The sequence below is a fragment of the Pantherophis guttatus genome, chromosome 4 (assembly GCF_059756535.1).
Source record: "Pantherophis guttatus breed Tessera chromosome 4, ASM5975653v1, whole genome shotgun sequence".
Lineage (NCBI taxonomy): Eukaryota > Metazoa > Chordata > Lepidosauria > Squamata > Colubridae > Pantherophis > Pantherophis guttatus.
In genome coordinates, this window is record NC_142066.1 from 139025667 (window position 1) to 139048553 (window position 22887).

Genomic DNA, 22887 nt, shown 5'->3' on the forward strand with positions numbered 1-22887 from the left:
TGCGCGGGCGATTATGGGAGTGGCGGGGCGCTCCCATGTAACTCCTCTCCTGCGTGAGCTGCATTGGCTCCCAGTGGTTTTCCAGATGCAATTCAAGGGGTTGATTAACATCTTTAAAGCGCTCCATGGCTTAGGACCGGGGTATTTACGGGACCGCCTTCTGCTACTGACAGCCTCCCACCGGCCAGTACGCTCCCACAGGGCGGGGCTCCTTGGGGTGCCGTCGGTCAGACAATGTCGACTGGGGACCCCCTGGGGGAGAGCCTTCTCAGTGGAGGCTCCTGCCCTTTGGAACAAGCTTCCCCCAGAGGTACGGAGGATCTCGGACTTGTGCACCCTCCGTCGTGCCCTGAAGACTTTGTTATTCCAGAAAGCCAGGCTAGCCTAATTTTAACGGTTTTCAATTTCAAATTGGATTTTAATGGGATGTTTTTAATTATGGGCCAAAGTATTTAATCTGGTTTTAAATTGTTTTTAATTTTTATATGTTATGTATTTGATCTTGGCTATTCACCGCCCTGAGTCCTTCGGGAGAAGGGCGGTATATAAACAAACAAACAAACAAACAAAATTAAAAAAAAAAAGGACCATCACCTTCTTCAGCATATTCTCCAGTTAATTTTTAAACTGTCTAGAAAGCTTGTTTCCAGAAGAAAAAGGGTGGGAGAATCCTGAACTTTCTGCCATTTCACAAATAAGAGACTCACACAATATATTATTATCAGATGTTTGACTGCATCGTGCATCATGATAAAATACAGAGACAGTCATAAAGCTGTGGCATCTTGTAGAATCTGGTTGAGATTTTAATACATTATTTGGAGAAAATGAAATGTACTTTGGATGCACATTTCCAGTTCCTTAATTCATTCATCAACAGTATGATAGGTTTGACTGTGCCAAGCATATAAAACAAAGGGGCTAGAAGCAATGTTTGTCAACTCACTGAGGATGGTATTTATATGCTACAATGTTGTATCAACTCACGGAGGATGGTACAAAATAGGTTGGCAATGATGACAAAAAAGTTCCTTTGCATTATATGGTCTTCTTCATATATTGGTGCTAGTTTCTGTTAGCTGCTTCATTTGCTACAGCAAGCTAATTCTGCATAAATTTTCTGTTACATCAGTAGTTCTCAACCTATTCTTCACCACGGATGCCCTTTAAATACATTTTACACCACAGACCACCAAGATTTAAGATTTAAATCATAACATTTCTTCATGCCTTAGCGGATCCCTTGTGACATCATGGTCCCCCAAAGGTCCATTGCTTTAAAAACTTATGTCTTTAAGAGACCTCTCACGCTTTTAATTAAATTATTCTTATACTGTCTCCAAGCCTAACTTCTTCCTAATACATGTGTAAAAACAAACAAGGTATTGGTCGTAACGCTGAAAGAATTGCCAATGATAGTATTTCCTGAAACAGGGGGGCAAGGATGAGTCAGACCAATGCTAGCTTCAAATGTAATTGAAATGCTGTAATAAATAATTCTAAAAAAAGTAAGTCACTTTCTTCACAAATTAAACTAAAAAAATATTTCAATTCCCTATTTCTAAATTAATAAAGTAGATTACTTTTAATAGATTGATCCTTTGTGTCCAATCCAGTGAGCCATTTTTTTTTATTCTAACAGTTTTACAACATGCAGTGATGCCAATTTGTTACCTGCAAATTTGTAGCCCATCCAGGAAAAAGCTGAGAAAGAAAAGAGTCTTATGTAAGCAACGGCTCACCTATAAGGGCTCCACTGTTGTGACCAGCACATTCAACTTCCTCTGGATGAAGTGTAAAAGCATACAGAACAAAAGCCAAGAAATAAAGCAGAATAGTTAGATGCCCAGCCATAAATGCAAAAGAAGAGTTACTTCAGAATGACAACCATATAAAGCTTAGCATGAAAAGCCTTCGATAAACCATTGTTTAAAAATAAATCAGCATATTTTTCTATAATTGAATAAAAGATTCTGCAACACAGCAACATGCATATTCCGTGTCTTTATTGCCTTTTCATAATAGAAATTAAAGATGTTCTATTTAGCTTTATTGGAAGATAAAAATTACAGTAGCTGAAGCAAAGATGAAATTATTTACAAAGAATATCAAAGAGGTTTTATGTTTGGCTCAATGGATCAGACAGAAAGGGTTTCTGATGAACATATAGCCCATTTGCTCAATCCAAAATATTTTCATGCTTGTCATAATATGCCAGAGCTCTCTTGACAAAGCAGGTTATAGTTTTTTTAGTTACAATAAACGGTTGATTTGGTGAATTAATGACCTGCAATTGTTATGTATTCTGCAAATGACAGCATCACAGCAGTTTAAGAAGAAGGAAAAAAATACACCCCTGTAAATTGAGAAAATAGGTTCTAAAATTAAGTTGCTGAAATCTGCAATGGAAAAAGACTTTTTTAAAAATGAATTCTTTTAGAATCATGCAACAGCACTGACTCTATCTTTAGGCCAACTGTAATGTTTTGAATGAATGCACCCTGCTTATTATCTTATGTTTTTTTCCCAGTAACATTCAAATAAATTACCACAAATTTAGTCAAAGCCTGCAAATTCAATCCATACACCAAAACATATTTCTGCAGGAGGATTTTTTTTCTTTCCAGAGCGGGCAGGAAGAGAAATGTGGAGGGAATAATAAATAGAAAAGGCACATCCGGCAATGAGTAATACCCCATGCCTTACCCCAGTTATTCTCATGCATGCATGTTACCTTGCGCTCATGGCCAACTTGCTTACAGCCTTCACAGCACACGACAACTCAGATTTGGAACTGTATTGCACTAGCTAAATTGCTAGTCTGTATCACTAAATGTGCGGTTACAAGCCACATTTATTTTTCTAATTGCTTCTAAAGTAGAGATGCCTTAATTAATCTAGCTTTCAGACCATCTCTACCACCAAGCAGCGAAACTTACATGTGTACCTTCAATTTTCTCTGAAAAGCAAGAGGGGAAAAACAGGAGGCAAGATTATACAGACTGAGAACACAATAAAAGAATAAAAATTTAAAACTCGGAAGAAAAACACCTACCACACTCAACTGTCTCCTCAGCTTAGGAGAGCCAAAAAACAAACAAGCAGACACGATTTATTTAAAATAATATTTTCAGCAAATAATAATAAAACGATGGAAGAAAACATATAGTTGAGTAGCATTGAGAATGCATTAAGAACATAATTCTAAGTAGTTTTCATTGGGAAGTAGGTTCCCAAAGTTTGCTCTTCTTAATTGATGCAACATCTGTTGTAGGACAGCCGGTACTAGAGAAATGTTTAGCCTCTGCTAAATTTGCCAGAATCTGTTTTCTCTCGTTAACAAAGCATTCAGCTGAGACAGAAGAGAAGGTAGCTAATTCTTTTGGCGGAAATTGTCATTTGTTTTGTTTAACTAGGATGTTGAATTACCAAGAGTATTATACCGATATTATGGCACTTCAATCCAATAATTGTGTGATTAATTCATTACCATACTGCCCCCCTTATGATCTGGAATTCAAATAACATGTTCAAATTTCTCAGGCCAAGACTGTACAAAGAGTTCCTAATAGGGACTTGAGCCATACAGTTATATCACTAACTCGGTACCTGTTTTCTGAAGATGTTTATTGTTTCCATATTTAGAGCTGTCAATGAATTGTCAACTAATATTTGGCAATAGGCTATACTGGAGCTCATTTTGTTGGAATGAGTGAAAAGAAGTCCCAATATGGTTTTTCCAAAACACAACTGGACTTTCTTCTTCTTTTCTTTGAATATGTTTCATTTTTCATCCAAGAAGCTTTTTCAATTCAGTTTTAGCTTAATTTAGAATCAAGAAGCTTCTTGGTGAGAAGTGAAATGTTTTCAAAGAAAAAAAACCCCAAGAAAGTCCTTGTTTTGGAAGAAATACCTTGGGACTATCATGACCTGGACGACTAAGAATCTCTACAGAATTAGAAGAAAAATTAATATTAATCTCGCCAAGGTTCAAGGTTGACTCAGCCTTCCATCCTTTCTAAGGTAGGTAAATTGAGGACCCAGTTGTGGGGGCAATAAGCTGACTTTGTATAAATATACAAAAGAATGAAGGCTATTGCTTAGCGCATTGTAAGCCGCCCTGAGTCTCCGGGGAAGGGCGGCATATAAATCAAATTAAAATAAAATAAAATAAAAATATCCAAAAAAGAGGGTGGGGTAGGAAATGAAATGAATAAAAGAATGTGATTAAACAAATGTCCCATGCATTATTTAAAAAGACATTGACACAATTTATTTTTAAAATACAAATGTCTTCTGAGGGATCAGACAGATAATTCTGTATGCAGAACAAACAACATTTCCAGACCAATTCGTTTTTCTGAATGACTAAGAATTTCCTTCACATGTACCATTTGGAAGACATGGGCGATGTATAAGCTTTTCCCAATAAACTTTAGGAAAAGTAAAAGTGTCTTCTAGTTTATAATATATTTTATGACTGAGTATCAATCCACAAGGGTCATAAATCAATCTAGAGCATGTGTACCCAAAGCATTAAAAATATATTTCAGACTGTAGTGAAATTTTAGGATCTTAGACAAAGTTTAAAAGTCTTTAGAGACATGATTCAATTTAGTGACAACAATGAAACATTTTCAAAACATAAATGTTACAATTTGGTCACAAAAACAATTTGTGCAAGAAAATATCAAAAGGGTGAATACTATGTTTTTAAAAAGAGAACACTTATGATTAGCACAGTGCTAATGGATTAGCACAGTGCTAATCAAATTGGAGGCGGGGAATCAGGCTGAAATTATTTTGCTATAATCATAAACATGAAAAAAAAACCTCAATTCAATAATAGGAGGAAAATATCATTTTTGAGATAATAGGGATATTTTGCTAACTAACAAAACAGTATTTTACTAAGAAAAATGAATTAACAGATTCTAAAATTTAATAGACGTATTACTATCAGTAATGCCAACATATACATTTGGTGTTACTCTTTCAGATTTAATAAAATATGTAATTTTAATTCTTGTTTGAATACTGCCCCTTGAATTTAACATCTGCTCATGAAATAAGATCTGGCCAAATTATGAATTGTTTTTATTTCTTTAAAGGGCACATGAAATCTAAAATAATTATAACAAAAAGAAAGAATCATTATGCTGAATGACTGTAAGAACTATAGATCCAAGTCCTCAGGAGAAACCATCAAATGGATAACATGCAATTGAGACACCACATATTTACATACATGAATCTAGGTCAATGATGGCTGACCTTTTTGCCATTGCGTGCCAAAAGCGGGGGGAGCGCAGGGTGGTCGTGCGCACATGTGCCCACACCCATAATTCAATGCGCCCTGCCCCTTGCGCATGCACGTGCAACCCCCCGTGCGACCCCCACTTTTGGCACAGAATGGCACGGTGGGCCCAGTAGACCCATTTTTCACCCTCCCAAGGCTCCAGAGGCTTTCTTGGAGCCTGGGGAGGGTGAAAACGGCCTTCCCCACCTCCCCGGAGGCCCTCTGGAGGCCGGAAACGGACCATTTCCCTACTTCCGGTGGGCCTGGGAGGCCCAAAAATCAGCTGGCCTGCGTGCACATGAGCGCTGGAGCTGAGCTAGGACAATGTTCACGTGCCCACAGATATTGCTCCGTGTGCCACCTGCGGCACGCATGCCATAGATTCACCATCAAGGATCTAGGTACTAGGTGCTACTATATAAAGCAAAGAGTTAGTATCTACAACTGGTTCCACTATGCCTGATAAGTTTCTGAATCTTTTTTTTTTTTTTTGGCTGACTGTACCTTCCAGAAATTTGTGATTAATCAATTCCTGGGTTTAGTTACTCTTCAGACCTCATCTGAAAATCAACACGATTTATTTCTTCAAATCCAGAATTTCAATTAAACATTAGTAACAGTTGGACAAATGATAGAGGCTTGACCGCTTGTTAGGCTGGTATCATTATTGTTCTTTCCTGTGTAACATATATAAGGGTCCTTGGTGCTCTCTGAGCTGTCATTTTCTTGTAGACATTTCATTATCCAAACGAGGTAATACCATCAGTGCTAGCGATAATATGACATAAATTAATAGAAGTTTTTATTTACTTATTTTTAATTCTGGTAGCGTGAGGAAAATAAGAATAAATATCTCTTGATCTCAAAATGTTTATTCATTTATAGAATCTGTTCTTAAGCATGGCTTGCTTAGCTTCATCAAATCACCCATGTTTTAAACCTCTTATTTTCTTATATCCTACCATCAAATTTGGATGATGACAGAATGAAAATTGTTGAAGCATGGAGCATGGTGCTGAGGTAGATAATGAGAATGAGAACATAATAAACCAAAGATTATTTCAAATATTAAATGTTTTCACAATATAGAACAAAAGCTTTAGGAAAACGGAATAATAATAATAGGCTTGATGAAGTATTTCTACCAATTCCAGCATGGAAAAGAAGAAGAGTGGAAATATGGCTGCAAACCATCATTTATTTACAATGTTCTTAATAGCACATGTCAGTGAAGTGGAAAATTAATACACAAATATGAAATGATTCTAGGTGTGATAAATATTATCATAACAAGAGTTTTTTTAAAAAAAAATAGTGCATATTTGCAATTTAGTAATAATTACATTAAAAAGGTAAAGGTAAATGTTCCCCTTGCACATATGTGCTAGTTGTTCCCAACTCTAGGGGGCAATGCTCATCTCCATTTCAAAGTCGAAGAGCCAGCGCTGTCCGAAGACATCTCTGTGTCACGTGGCTGGCATGACTCAACGCCAAAGGCGCACGGAACGCTGTTACCTTCCCACCAAAGGTGGTCCCTATTTTTCTACTTGCATTTTTTAATGTGCTTTCGAACTGCTAGGTTGGCAGAAGCTGGGACAAATAATGGGAGCTCACCCGATTATGCGGCACTAGGGATTTTAACCGCTGAACTTCCGACCTTTCGATTGACAAGCTCAGCGTCTTAGCCACTGAGCTACCACGTCCCTGGCGTAATTACATTACAGAATGTTTATTTTTGGAACTAAAACTAACCTGGAATTTTAAAGAGTGGTACATTAATAGAACTGTTTAAACAATCTATTTCCTACATCTATTTTACTTTGTTTACCATAGTAAAAGCATATACTTTAAGGTCTGGTAACAGAAGCAACACCAACAATTTTTCCTTATACTAGTAGAGGTTTGGGCCTAAAGAATGAATAGCATCATTCCTTAAAGCATGGACCTAAGTAATTTGTAAATGCAAAAAGCAAGTTGTGTAGCAACAGACTTACATGATTTCTTATTTGAAATCTTCAAGGGCTGAAACTGTACATCTGATCTTCTTAAAGCAAGTCTCCTATCAAGTAATTTGAGGAGGGGAAGAAAACAAAACTTAAGCTCTTTTATTTTTAATGTTCTTTTGGTATCAATAAATATGTACAGGTAATTCTCAAATTATGATCACAATTGAGCCGAAAATTTCTATTGCTAAGCAAGACCATGGTTAAGAGAGTTTTGCCTTGTTTTATGACCTTTCTTCCCACAATTGTTAAGTGAATCACTGCAGTTGTTAAGTTAGTTACACAGTTGTTAAATGAATCTGGCTTTCCCACTGACTTTGCTTGTCAGTAGGCCGCAAAAGTTAATTACATCAGTGAATTTTGATCACATGACCATGGGAATGCTGCAAGGGTTGTAAAGCAGTCATAAGTCACTTTCTTCAGGGCCATTTTGTCACTAAACAAATGGTTGTAAGTCGAGGACTATCTGTATATCTGTTTTGGGTTTGTTTGTTTTTTTTAAATCACCCAGAATTTTAATAAACAGTGCAGTTTATTTAAATTCTCCTAAAATAAATTCCGGAGTCTTCTTCTTTTTAAGGAAGTGGTAACATTGTCTTAACACATCAGCACGTTCTATAAATAGTTGTGTAGATACTGGTGTCCTCTTTTCCATCTGTTTTATTCCCGCAAAAAAAGATTATCAATGTTCTGTCAGGTTTTGTCATTATCAATATAAGCAGCTGAATAATAACATCCAATTTAAACCATTATTTTTCAAACTTGGCTACTTTTAAGAACTCACGGAATTCCCTAGCCAGCATACCGAGTTCAGGCTTTGTACTGCATTCCAGTGCAGCTCTAATGGTTATACTGATCACATTTTTAAGTGTTGGGGAGTGAGGGTTGGGGAATCGGATCAGCAGTAACATACCTTTCCTGGAAGTGTTTTGAAGGAACTAAGCCTGCTCTGGGATTGGCATCACTTTCCAGCTTGGCTTGCCACCAGGTTGCATCATCTTGGGTCATGATTTGAAGAATATCACCTTTTCTGAAAGGAAGCCCAGCTTCTTTGCAGGGAATTGCTTTATCTTCATTGGGATTATAGTCAAAAAGAGCTTTCATGAAGATCTGCAGAAAAGAATACACTCAACTATTTAAATTATTTAAAACTACACTGAATTATTTAAAATCTAAGGAATTCTATTACTGTTGCTTGTTGGCATAAAATAAGTTTACCTATCATGATAAAAACATTTACATACAGAGAAAGAATGCTGGATTGAGCTGGCATTTAAGCCTAAATGAGTGAGTAAGTAATAAATTTTACACAGCCATCACATGAAGAATCTTAGTTGAATCCAACAAGTATTTACCTTGCCTTCTTTTGATGAGTTTTCTTCTTTGATACTGGGTATAATTTTAAACGTAATGGCTCCTTGGGACAGAGACTAAAATATGTAAATGTAAATTACTAAATTATGTACTTAAAATCAAAAAAAGACATAATAAATTGAAACTGCATCTGATTCCAGTCCAATTCCTATTCTTTAATAGCAAACAATTTTGAACTATTGTACATGAATTAAATATTCTATTTTCTATCAGAGGGAATTATATATTTATATAATATAATGCAATTTGTTTATAATTTAGAAGACTATAGCTGTTTATCAGATATATACAATAAATATGCTATAAAGATTTACTCAATAAATTATTTCCTTGAATCTTAAGTCTGCATTGAATATAGAAGGAATTATTACTTGAGAGTGTACAACTTTTCCAAAAGCCAATAATGGATTTTTCACATGTGATATGAGCCAATTTTTTTTACACTGTAGAGCGCAAAATTTAACCTAAGGAACAACATTGGGAGGAGACGTCTTTTAAATTAGTACTTTTTGTGTTGGTCTCAATATATCTATTTTATATTTTATGCAAGTAAAAGGAATATCATTAGCTTTGTATTTTTGTTTTTTTGCCAAAAAGTAACTTAGTTGCTTCACTTTTTTATATGAGTATGCTTTATACTCTTTCTCTTTATACTCTTTTCTTTAATAAACATCTACTAGGAACTTCAGACAATAACATCAAAAACATCAATATTGAAAAATTAGTCTTCTGTGTTTTTCAATTAAATATTCTGTTTTCAACCCACCAGAATTTGTATAATTTCTTCTGGTTTTTTATCCTCCACTGAAATTCCATTGACTTCCTTCAGCTCATCACCTACATGAATGAGACCTACGAAACACGGTTATGTACCAGTCAAATAATTCTTATGTTAAATGAACCACTGCAACCTGAACATTTTTTCAAGTCATGCTCTTTCCAACTAAACTTTAGCTTTACTTCTTCACAAGCCTAGTTGCGTACTGATGATTTATATATGTGTGTGCATATGTGCTCATGTGTGTCTATATCAACAATGAATTATATCCAACATTAAGCTGATGAACTTCCCTAACCACTTCATCACCAGGCAGCCCCTAAAATTTCCTGCACTAGTTTTCTTAAGGACTGGGAGGCAATTATGAAAGTGATTGTTTTTGGCAGAGTTGAAAACTGAGAAATCTCCAGAATGGAGCTCTATCTACAGAAGAAGAAACTTCATTGATTAATGGAATGACATTAGCTAGAACCAAAGATAGTGAAATTCTTTTTCAATAAACATTCTCCAACTGTATACTGTATACTGTATTCTTTTGGCAAGTTTATAAAAACCTTTTTGTTCGTTATCAAGCAGAATTTCTAATTATTAATATGTTAGGTCTACAATCTACATGAAATGTGATGTATTGTTGTAAAGTGGCAGGAATATCTTGATACTTAAATGTAGAAACTGATTTTACAAACTGTCATAATATGAAAAAAATAACATCATCCTTTCCTTCCTTTTTTTAAAGTACTGCATACATAATATGCACAATATCATGGTTGTACATCTGCTCCAATAATCTATACCTATATAAAAGATGAATTACTGTATTTTTCAGAGTATAAAACGTACCTTTTTCCCCCCTAAAAGGGGGTGAAAATTTAGGTTGTCTTATACACCAAATGTAGCCCTGCCCACCCATTGGCCCCCATCCTTTGGCTCTGCCTCGCAGCAGTTTCCTTCTTGCAAGCAAACAGTAAGAAAAAACAGCTCCTTTCAGCTTCAGCACAGCCTAATTAGCACAAGTTGATTGGATCGGCCTCCTGACTCTCAGCTGATTTGCTCTCAGCTGTTTTGCACAGGGCTCTGCTGCTTGCTGCAAAGAGATAAATTGCTGGAGCAGATTTTTTTTCCCTTCTGCTAATCAAGCTATGCTGAAAACGAAAATGAAAATAAAGCAGGCTGTTTGCTGCAACGCGGCAAAAATGCTCAGAGGCAGAGCATTTATTTATTTATTTATTTATTTATTTATTTATTTATTTATTATTTAAATTTGTATACCGCCCTTCTTCCGAAAGACTCAGGGCGGTGAATAGCCAAAATTAAAATACATACAATATAAAATTTAAAATAATTTAAAAGCAGAATTAAATCGAATTGGCTTCCCAAAAATTAAAACCCATTACCCTTAAAATAACCCATTAAATTTTAAGCCAGCCCAGCCTGCTGAAATAGGAAAGTCTTTGAAGCTCGACGGAAGGTCCGGAGGTCCGGGATTAGTCGTATTCCTGGGGGTAGCTCGTTCCAGAGGGCGGGTGCCTCCACAGAGAAGGCTCTCCCCCTGGGGGTCGTCAGTTGACATTGCTTGACCGATGGCACCCTAAGGAGATCCTCTCTGTGGGACCGAGTTGGCCGGTGGGAGGTTATTGGTGGCAGAAGATGGTCTCATAAATAACCGGGCCCTAAGCCATGGAGTGCTTTAAAAGTGAGAACCAATACCTTGAAGTGCACCCGGAAGACCACCAGAAGCCAGTGCAGCTCGCGCAGGCAAGGTGTAACATGGGAGCGCCATGTCGCCCCCATAATTACCCGCGCGGCTGCATTCTGGACCAACTGGAGCTTCCGAGTGCTCCTCAAGGGGAGCTCCATGTAGAGAGCATTGCAGTAGTCCAGGTGAGAGGTGACGAGGGCATGAGTGACTGTGCATAGGGAGTCCCGATCCAGAAAGGGACGCAACTGGCGTATCAGGCGAACCTGATAGAAAGCCCCCCTGGCCACGGCCGTCATATGCTCTTCTAAAGACAGGTATGTGCGTCTTAAACTCTGCTGCGTCTTATATTCCGAAAAATACGGTATATTCCATGACAGCAAGATCCAATTAATAGATTTTGTTTGATTTAACATTTAAAAATTTGGAAATTAAATTCTGCATTTAATACCTGTTAACATAGTTTAAAAATTCTTACCACTTCGGTCTGCCGCTCCTCCACGCATTATCCGAGCCACAACAACAGCTCCTGTGTTTTCATCCCTTTTAATAGTAGCTCCCTTTAAAAATAAATTTAAGAATTACTATGAAATTAAAGTTGAACCACATAAAACAATTTTCTAGATGCTGTTTTTGGAAACTTGAATTTTTTAAAATTATTGTTGCTGTTATTATTAGTTTTTCCATTTGATTTTTATCTTGAATTTGGCATAATAGTGGACAACATCCATGATTATTTAGAAGAAAATGATAACATTTTCTTCTAAAGAACAGAACAGGAATAGAAGGAAATGTTGAGGCACAAACAATCAACTTCTGATAGATATTTTGATTTTGGAGAACTGCAAAAGCTAACGAACCAATTTAGCTTTTATGGATTGATTATAAAAGGTATTTGATTTAACTGTTCAATCATGAGGGGGAGGGAGTAGATAAAAGATAAAATCTGGCAATGATTGATAACTGGAATTAAAAAAAGAAACTGAAGGCTTTATTTTGGCTGTTCAAGTTGAAGCCATCTGAACTAATGCAATCAAGGCTGGAACTGAAAAATCATCTAATGATTCAAATATAGATTGCGCAAGAAGCAGAAGAAACAATAGATCATAAAGTCAGCTTGTGAAGAAGATCATACAGACTGATCAGCTTGTGAAGAAGATCATAAAAACAACATAACACATAATGGTCTCTTTGGTCTTCTTGGCTCTCTTTGAAAATAAAACTGCAGAATACAATCAGATTCTGGATTCTGATTCCATTGATTTTTTCTTTAGCTAGCTGCACAGAATCAGCACGGCTTAAATGTGACTAACTGTTCACACTGAATTGTATGGCAAGGAATGAAAATAATATAAGTTTGGATGAAGTCCAGCTATTGGTTAGTACAAAACCATATGATGCCATCAACTCATTTTTAGAATATTAGCCAAATGCTGTTGCTATTGCTGCTGCTTATTATTATTTAAGTGCTAAAACATACCAGGGGTTCTCTATTTTTTACAAGCCTGATGATTTTCACAGAGTCTTCTTCATTATCAATATCGTCAGGCATGGGAGGCAATACAGGATCATAGCTTTTCTCAGCAACAATATCGTGCACAGAAAGCAAAGCCTGCAAAAAAAAAAGGGGGGGGGGTTTAAAAACAACTGTCAACTAAAAGGCATAAAACATATCTGCATTGGTAATTTACCATTACTGTTGCAGACCTAGATAGAGTTTGCATCTCATCAGCAGTGATTTGGCACGAAGTGTCCCTCATAACTTAGGAACAGTACTTTGTTCCAGAATAAAATCAAAGGAGCTGCATTCTGTATTGTTGAAAGGATGTATTTGTTCAATTTAACAAAACTGCAATACAAACACAAACTTCTAAGACATCAGTGAAGAGAAGCAGAAAACTGGATTCTTTTTGTTCATGAAAAGAAAGAAAATGTTTAATGGTTATGCGTATTTTAGAGATCTTGTCTTCACAGGATTGTTATTTTTCCAGATTCACCATCTAAAAGCTATTATTCATATGAACAGAAGAATGTTTTTAGGTATATTCATTAATATAACCCTGCATCACATTTAGAATATTAAAGCTAGTATGATTCATGTGTAACCTAATATAAATATTGATATTGGATTTATATACCTGATCAAAATGGAACATTGAAAATCCCATATCATACATAGTTGATGTACAATATTCTTTGCACAAAATGCACTGGAACCAATTCTCATTTCAATGTATAAGAAAATATATTAAAATCTATTCTTAAACTGAATTCGGAACTCAAGAAAAAAATGCAATCATCATCATCGTTCCAAAAGTATTACAATTAACTAACCAAGATATGAATACATAGTCTTTTTTAACCATCCTCTCTCTTTTGCACAAAAGTTACATACTAATGCAGCTCAATAATATCCATCCAGATGACATGATATTCTTATCCTTTTAAAACAATGACTGCTGCTCAAACAGTGCTAATTGGAATAATATTACAGTGATTTTTCCTTATCATGGTAATTTTAATTTTACATATATATATATATAAAAAAAGATAATTTCCTGCACTGAAAGTTTTAAACACTGAATATCTACTCTTCTGTGCCAGGGAATTGGTCTGCAGCTCTTACTAATACAAATATAGTACATACGAAGTTAAGCGCTTTTCTCGTTCTTTAAACTCGTTTCCTCTTCTTTGAGATTGTTAATATCAGGAGACACTGGATTGTCTACATATTTTTAAATATCCACTCAAAGAAGCAGCTACTTCATGCCATCTGGTTACAGTACTCATTTTCTTTTCTATGGCACCTCTTTTTCCTCCCTTCCTAATTCAATCCATACTTTCAGAAGGATTTTTAAAATTATTTAATCAGATCCATTTGCTTCAAACAGAAAAATCTCCTGATGATTCATAAACATGATACAAAGGTGGCTGCCACATTTTTTTCAGCTTTCCAGTCTAGTTTACAGTCCTGTTAATCCCTAAAAGTCTTCCTTCCAAGCTCTAACTGTGCCTCATCCTTCTGATTTCTGAGCCCACACAAGGTCATCAGTAAGTCTTTCGAATAAAAACAATTAAATTAGGGAGTCTTTAAAATTCTCCAACAGTAGAGTAACCGTGACAGATGATACTGCTGTACCAACATCTAGTTAATCAATTTTTAAAATTCTCAAAAAAGCTTTCAAATGGTAGAGGAGAAAAACTGAAAACAAATTCTAAAAAGCAGAAGCAAATTTGAAACAGATGCCCATTATAAGCCACCTAATGGATACATAGTATGAAAAAGAGAAAGTGGTCCAATGGCAAGCCACTGTGCTCCCTCCCTCCCCACTCCCTTTTTTTGGTCCCCAATTGCAAGAGGTCAGCAAGATTCCAGGAGGAATGGGGTGAGAAGGAAGAGCAGCAGTTGAAGCCATTGTTCAGCAAACGAACAAGAACTATGTGAAGAACATCCAAAGAAAAGACATGTGTCAAAGTTCCCACTAATGAACCCCAAGCAAATCAGAACTCTGAGACTGAGATCTCTTTCAAAGAACTTACTGGCACATCATATTGGCACAGTTAAATGTAAAACCAACTCGAAATATTCCCCGCAGTTTCAGTATAGTTAAAATAGTAAATGATCTCCTCCCCAAGTGTCACAGGTCACATTGTCCAATAAGGTTAATTGGCAGGCTCCTTAGGCACTCCTCTCCAACTTCATCCGACACCTGTGGAGATGACCTTGGTTCCCACGAGACGGTTCTGTGACAATGCATTCCATTCTCCTTTGCCCGCCCGCTCCCCCCCCATAGTGTGTGGCAACTGAGAAACCACAAAATGGCTTCTGCCAGGTTCGGTTTGAAGTTGACAACAAGTCCACAAAACAGAAGGAAAGATAGCTGAAGGACAGGTAAGTAAAATGCAACAGAAATAAATAGCAAAAAGGCAGCCAAAATCAGAAAATGCAGTTTTGCTTGTGTGAGAGAGAGTAACAGGAAATTTGGATAGTTGGCCCTGCCCCTAACAGATAACATTCCTGACTAACAGACAAGTGGGTTATTAGATTGGTGATGTTGTAACTGACTCCAGGAACCAGTTTTCATCCAGTATCCAGACTACAGGCAGTTCTCAATTTACAACAGTTCATCTAGTGACCATTCAAAGTTACCACAGCACTGAAAAAAGTGACTCATGACTGTTGTTTACAGTTACAACCTTTGCAGCATCCCCAAGATTATGTGATCAAAATTCAGATGCTTGACAACTGGTTCATATTTATGACCATTGTTGTGTCCCAAGGTCATGTGATTACCTTTTACAACCTTCTGACAAGCAAAGTCAATGGGGAAGCCAGATTCACTGAACAACTGGCAACTGCAGTGATTTACTTAACAACTGAGGTAAGAATGGTTGTAAAATGGGGCATAACTCACTTAGCAAATGTCTCACTTGACAACAGAAATTTTGAGCTAAATTGTGGTTGTAAATCGAGAACTACCTGTCACACAACTATGGGACAGTGTGGATGGAAAGGACTAGGAGAATTAGACCAAAGGAAAAACAGATTTGGATAATTTAAATAATTAAATATTGTACAAAACAATGTTAGAGGGTTTTTTATTTAGAACACAGTATTGTAATAATGGGACAGACTATAGAATAGTAAATAAAATAGAATTGAGTAGAGAATAAAACAGAAGAACCACATGGGATAACAGGAAGAATAATTGCTGGGAATAAAACAAAATAAACTTTGTACTGTAGTATGGCGGATGGATGAATAGATAGAAAGGGAGGGATTTTTTTTTTGTCTTGGTACATATATGCAGGCTGACTACAGGTAGTTCTCGGCTTACAACAGTGACTATTTGAAGTTACAATAGCGCTGAAAACAGGTACTTATGGTCATTTTTTACACTTATGACCATTGTAGCATCCTCATGGTCATGTGATTTTCATTCAGATGCTTGACAACTGATTCACATTTATGATGGCTGCAGTGTCCCGGAGTCATGCGATCCTCTTTTGTGACCTTCTGACAAACAAGAACAGACTGGACTACCATCTGTCAGAATGTTGTAGGGTCTCCTGCTTGGACTAGATGACCTACAAGGTCCCATCCAACTCTGTTATTCTGTTAAAGTTCACTTAACAACCCTGTTACTAATTTAACAACTGCAGTGATTCAGTGAACAAATGTGGCAAGAAAAGTCAAAAAATTGGGCAAAACTCACTTAACAAATTTCTCACTTAGCAACATAAATTTTGGGCTCAATTATGGTAGTAAGTTGAAGGCTACCTGTACAGTATTCATTTAGAAACTTTTAAACATAAAGATTCATAATATGTTTTGGCATGATAAGACAGTAGTCCAGCATATACCCATATTATGTTCAAATTTATTTCATTAAACCACTTACTGGAAATGGGTAAGCAACTATAACCAGGAAGATAATAAACTTGCATGGATATCAAATTACATTGCTGAAGCAGGGAAAAGAACAAGATAGCATAAAAGTTAAAAAAAAAAACCCACTGTTCCATTGCTCCCTAAAAATAACTACTTTTCTTTTTCTTACTTACTTTAAGGAATTGAATTTCTCTGGTTTTCTTCCCTGAGCAACTTCAAGAAGCCTGCTTGATTCATTTTTTTTTTTTTAGCTTTTTGCCATTCTCAAAATTTAAGATTTGTTGCTTGATCTATTTGCACTGATTTTCAAATTTATTTAGAGCAACCTGACTGCCAATTATCTAACAATTGTGATATAAGAAGTCTATGCTTTTCCTGAATTACTCCTCTAGCACACCAAGTGGAACCAAATTGGAACATTTCGCCCTGATAAATAGATCTCTTTCTCTTTCCTCAAACATAAAATTAATTCAGTGTACTGCTAATCGCACGAGGCAGCAATGCTTCAGTTGTTATTAACACTGATGCAGGAAAGCATGATGAGTCTTCTACATTAGCCACACGCAAGCCAATTTTCCTTTGGATACATACCAATCCCATTATCATTGTAATGCCTCAAAAGATTCATCTGAATGCTATGCTTTTGGCCTATGTACCTCACCAAATTGCATTTAGGAAGCATACTGTTTCTACCGTTTTTCACAACTTTTATTTTAATCCACATATTTTGGAAGCAGAAACTTCAACTTCAGCAGAAACTGCAAAAGCCAATTAGCTAAGAATTCCCCCAAAGTAGGTCACTCTAAACCAGACACAATCACCACCACATGATGGGGTTTAGCAAGGAAGAACTTACCAGATAAATTTGAAAAAGTTGAAAAGGTGAAATCTTTTTTGAAATGAACTTGATTCAGGACCACAAAATGGACATATTCCGACAGTTTTCTTGGCAGCAATATTAAATACGGAAATATGACTTTGTCATTTCCAAGTGCAGCCAACAATCCTTGTAATTCCTAGAGGTCTCCTATTAGACCGCCCCACCCTGCCGAGCTTTTACAGTAAGCCCAGATAAATTTGTATACCTGTGAGAGTGATAGCATAGTTTAATGCAGACAAAGTTAGTTTATTACAAACTGAACTTAGCTCTCGTTGAAATGAAAACCAGTGAGAAGGTAGTAAGAGCGAATTGAGATCCAACACAATAATTGGATTAACACATCATAAACCATGGTTTATTTATCCTTGCTTTATTTAATATATTACAATTGGCAAGGTTCACATACTGTTTACTTTTCATTTGGGCAGACTGCTATGCCAAAACAAATGACATTATGGCTTATGCAATGTGAGAGCCCAGTATCCGAATGTGAACTGCAATAACTGCAATGGTCATTTTCACATTTACAAACCAAGGTGAAGGAAGAAATGCAGATACACTGAGAGCATTTATGTGTGTAACACATTTACATATATACATACTTATGTTAACTTGACTCTGAGGTTCCTTGCTACAAGACACAGTTGAATGACTTATAGGATTGAATAAACTGACTGGATTCTCTTCAGTTGTTTTGGTAAATCCTTTGGATGTGTCTTGCACCACAGTAAGATCTGCACAAATGGACGGCCATTTGTCCAAGCTGCTTTAGCAGATCCTACATTGAACCACTGCTTGAAGCAGATGACCCCTGAGATCCTGTCCAAAGTTGATATTACTCTTAAGAATGTAGCAAGATTTGGCTTAATAGCAATAACGACAGTCTTTTGTATAAGGATTTTGTATGGTAGCAATGAAATGAATTTTTAGCTATAAATATTTATATTTATGTTTAATACTTTATTGCTTTTTAATATTTCTGTATGGTATAAGATATAAAATATATCATTAAACTACAATCAAACAATGTGCTATATTATAGATATTTTTATCTAACTGCCTTCAGCATTTTATTCTAGCAATTCTGCATGTACACATGGATAAAGAATGTCAATAGAAATGTCACCATATTTTGAAAACTGAGAAGTGAGCAATTCTGCAGGTTAACAGGTACAAACCACAAACCCTTACCTTGAGACTGGGTTTGGATAGCAGCTGCAAGAGTTCTCTGATCTCATTGTTTAGTGGTTTATTCTGCAGCTCTTCAGCCAGCTGTGAAGGAAATTAAAACAACCCAAAGAACATTAGCCAATACATTGTTTTATTCAATGTGTTGATGACAACCCAACATCAGTTTTGTTCAAATTTATTACTTTCAAGTAGCTTTAGCATGAAGGAAAACAGATAATCAATCACTGCTCTTCATTTTCTGTCCTTTGCACTATATTCTGGGCAAGTCTTTCAACTGAATTTGACTTAAGCTGACCATTTCTGGCAGCAGCACCCAGATCACATTCTGATTTATAGCAATAAGAGCAAATCCCAGAATAGTCATCTAAGTGAATGGTCCTTTGCATGCAAACAAAGCACTGCTTGTAAAAATGGCTGGATCAAACTTATAGCGGTCTATAAAAACTAGCTTGTGAGTGAAGAGATGAAATATATACTGCTTCCAAAAAACCCACAGTAGCTTTTTTGTTTAGAGCTGAAATGCAGAATCATGGTGCTTCTGTTGTGTTACTACTCCAGATTTTATTATGTTTGCATATAAGAAGCAAATGTCTTGTTTAGCGTATGACAAGTGAATCACAGAAATGTAGCTAAGAGTAAATCACCAGCATTCTAAAGCCTGAACGGTCTTTCAGATAGTTGAAAGTCAACTATGTCAGAGTATAATCCAAATCAGTGTTCTAGATAATAAAGCAAGAAGCTCTAACTTCATAAAGCAATGACTGCATTCTTGTTATACAGCAATACAGATGCTATGGAAAAGAACTTATTTTTGCAAATTCATAATAGGAGCTAGTATTCTGGAATCATCCAGTCCAACGATTATGAATCTGTAAAAACAAAAAGGTAATTTTCACACCTTCTCCACTCATTTCTATTTAGACATGTTTTTTAAAAAATACATGAAAGTGTCGGCCTACAATAAAAATACAGCACTGGAACAAGAATTGTCATTAGATATGCATCACCATATGTATTTTTCCTTTAAATCAATTTAATTTTTCTCCCAGCACCTCGTGTTTTGTCATAATTTACATAACTATGCACGCAGTCAGAAACTACAGAATTGATTTTTATCAATAAAAATTCTAGGAAACACCAGGGAAGAAATGGTAAATGGAAGACAATCCTGCTAAAAGCAGAGCTAATAAACAGATTGGTATGAAGAATTGGAAAGCAAACTGGCTCTTTATAATTCCTATCCAAACAAGGAGGTCACCCACAAGTGCTCCAGACAGTAGATCTTCACAAAGACTTCCAGAGAGTAGTCTCTGATGGATTTACTCAATGAGAGATGAAGAAACAGCAATCTTGCTTGAACCATGGTTGGCATATCTAAAACGACATTGGGTTCGCATATAGGTAATCCTCAATTTATGATCACAACTAGGATTGGCATCTCCATCAGTGGCAAGGCGGTTGTTTCAGTGAGATGCCATGTGATTTCTTTGCTCCATAGCTAAAATCCTGGCTCTCCCAGTCATAAAGCGACTTCATAGGTTAAGTGCATGAAGCAAAAGAGATCAGGAAGTTCCCTTGGTGAGCAGAAGGGAACTCTTGTGGTGTGGCACAGAAATGGAGCTTGGATTTTCAGGATTCCCACTTCATTTTTCCAGTTCAGCCCGGGAGTTCTCTTCCACGCATGAATGAGGTGGGGTAAACAAATTCCTGCACTCTTGAAGTTCTGCCAGATGAAGGATTTCCGTACCCCCTATGCAGGGGAAGGGAGGCAGGGAATAACACTTTGAAACCCTGAAACTTTCCCCGACAGTTTTCCCACTGACTTTTTAAAGACGTCAGCAAAGAAGACTGCAAATTGTGATCACATGATCATAAGGCACTTGGCAACTGGTTGTGTGAATAGGTTGTCAAGCACATGACAACCATGGGGAGAGGCCTGGCATTTTATAATAGCTGGAAATGCTTTATGGACTATAAAGTACCCTTTATGAGCCATTGTTAAATTCGAACAGTCATTAAACAGCCAATCCTTAGGCAAGGACTACCGATACTTAATTCTCAGATAATTTTCAAAAATTGATTGTCTACTGCTTTTCAGATATTAGGAACCGTACGATTGATAAGGTTTACAATACTAAGTGAGTTTCCTTCAATCCTTCATGAAAGAAGTTAAATACAAGAACTAAAAAAAAAACCCCTTTTGGATCAACAGCAAAAGAGTGATTAGATCTTTGCTTTTGAAAAATTATAAATGGACTAAGGGTCCAGATGGATTTGAAAAAAGATTTTTGAATTATTTTTCAGGATCTTTCACATGAAAAATACTTTTATTTTAATTTTTTTTAAAAAATATAAAATGGAGCTTTGAAAATTGGACACAATACAGAACCAGAAGGAACTAAAGATTATAATTAAAATAGAAGAACAATTTTTTTTTTATTTTGATTTATATGCCGCCCTTCTCTGGAGACTCAGGGCGGCTTACAGTGCGTTAAGCAATAGCCTTCATACTTTTGTATATTTTTACAAAATCAGCTTATTGCCTCCAAAAACTGGGTCCTCAATTTACCTACCTTAGAAAGGATGGAAGGCTGAGTCGACCTTGAGCCTGGTGAGAATTGAACTCGCAGTAATTGCAGGCAGCTGGATGTTAAATGCTGCCTCAGTAGGAGGCATTAGCCTCCTACGCCACTCAGGCTCCTTAAATTTGACTTGCTAGTTCAGGGTGGAGCAAAATATTTTACAATAGGCATATTGAAAGATATTTTTCAACAATGGACCAAGGAGTTAATTTTACGGTGTCTACTGTTTAAATATGTTATTGAAGAGGAACAATTTTTACTGGATAAGACTGAAATTGATCTGAAAATGGATTTAAAAATGACAGGCTACAAGAATGATATGGAAAAAGATGCTACAAGGATATACAAATAAAATCAGTTGATGTTTTAGTAGTTAAAATGGGTACACAAATAACAAACCAAGAGAGTGACCTGGACAACATTCTTATATTGGATTATTATATTGGATTCACAAAGAGACATAAAACTTCTAAGAATTTTATAAGAAGGGACCAAAAAAATGAAAAGAAATCAAGTTCTAGGACATTATTTGGAAGGATTAAAGATCAAGATTGTTAAAAGCAAAAGGAAGGAATATAAAGTTGATTTAATTGCTCAAGGTTAAAATTGGTATGTTGTTATATCTGCTAAACCTTAATGGACTTTAGCTGATATGGACTGAACAATGAGGTTTTAAGGATTTGTTTATAGATAAGAAATGGGATATGGAAAGAAGAGCTCATTTGTTGCATTTTAAGAAAAGGAGATAAAATTACTAAAATTGATGAAGGGGAAGTATTTATATATATATTTCATTTCTTTTTCTTTACTATTTTTGTATTTTTTCTATTTTTCTATTTTTATTTTCTGCACCATTCTGTATTCTAATTCCTTTATTTTTTAGTTTGTACTAGTTTTTATTTTCTTAATTGTAATTTTTGATAAATTACAATAAAGTTATAGTAACAATAAATTAAATAACATGCCATTTGACATAATTTCATTTTTAATTATGAAAGCAATTAGTAAAGATGTCTCATTTCTTTAATTATTATAAGTATTTTCTCTTATTCTCTCAGTTTATTAGTTATTTCATCTATATGTATTTTTGAATAACAACACTCTTCACTTAGCATATAGATGGTAACAAAAAAAAAATTTCAAGATAGATAAAATGTAGCTACCTACAATTTATCTCAGTTATCAAGGCAGAATGGGAACCATTCTAAATTATATGTTTCTAGAATTAAAGACTTAATACAATTCAAAACAAGATGATAAATATTATGATCATAGTTCTTTGGAAAGTTTTCTCTATTCTTCTCAGATGATCTACTTCATACGTAGTAGAACATTCATATCCACTGCTTTCAGTCTTTAAAATCTGTGATGTTAATAGACATTTTGTACACACTTACATCATCTGCCAAAGCTGATGCACCGTGTAACATGGGAACAGGGCTGTGTTTTTCATAGTGATGCAATTTCTCATGAATCTAGGAAATAATGGAACAAAAAGGTTTAGTTAGCAGCAGAAATATATTTTGGAGATATACTGTGTTTCCCTGAAAATACGACTTACTCAGAAAGTCCTAGCTTGATTTTTACATGTGTGCCCAATATAAGCCGTACCCCCCCAAATAAGTCCTAATTAAGATCCCGCCCACTCCAGGTACACGGGTAGAAATTAAGCTAGGGTGGGGTTGGGGAAGT

At 35.9% G+C, this 22887-nt stretch overlaps 1 protein-coding gene across 3 annotated transcripts in view; it reads right to left on the reverse strand.

The window, feature by feature from the left end:
- MPP7 (MAGUK p55 scaffold protein 7) overlaps positions 1 to 22887 on the reverse strand; it is an 83748-nt gene that overhangs the window by 21990 nt on the left and 38871 nt on the right. For 2 of the 3 annotated variants that reach the window (XM_034402131.3, XM_087892910.1), the window contains exons 4-11: positions 22593 to 22670; positions 18614 to 18694; positions 12631 to 12762; positions 11629 to 11710; positions 9443 to 9528; positions 8658 to 8732; positions 8216 to 8412; positions 7294 to 7358 (exon numbers count right to left, since the gene is read on the reverse strand). In XM_034402131.3, the coding sequence (XP_034258022.1) occupies positions 7294 to 7358; positions 8216 to 8412; positions 8658 to 8732; positions 9443 to 9528; positions 11629 to 11710; positions 12631 to 12762; positions 18614 to 18694; positions 22593 to 22670 (796 nt within the window). Of the gene's footprint in view, positions 1 to 1742; positions 1785 to 3055; positions 3077 to 7293; positions 7359 to 8215; positions 8413 to 8657; positions 8733 to 9442; positions 9529 to 11628; positions 11711 to 12630; positions 12763 to 18613; positions 18695 to 22592; positions 22671 to 22887 lie in introns of all 3 variants that reach the window. The other variant, XM_087892911.1, reaches the window with a different exon arrangement.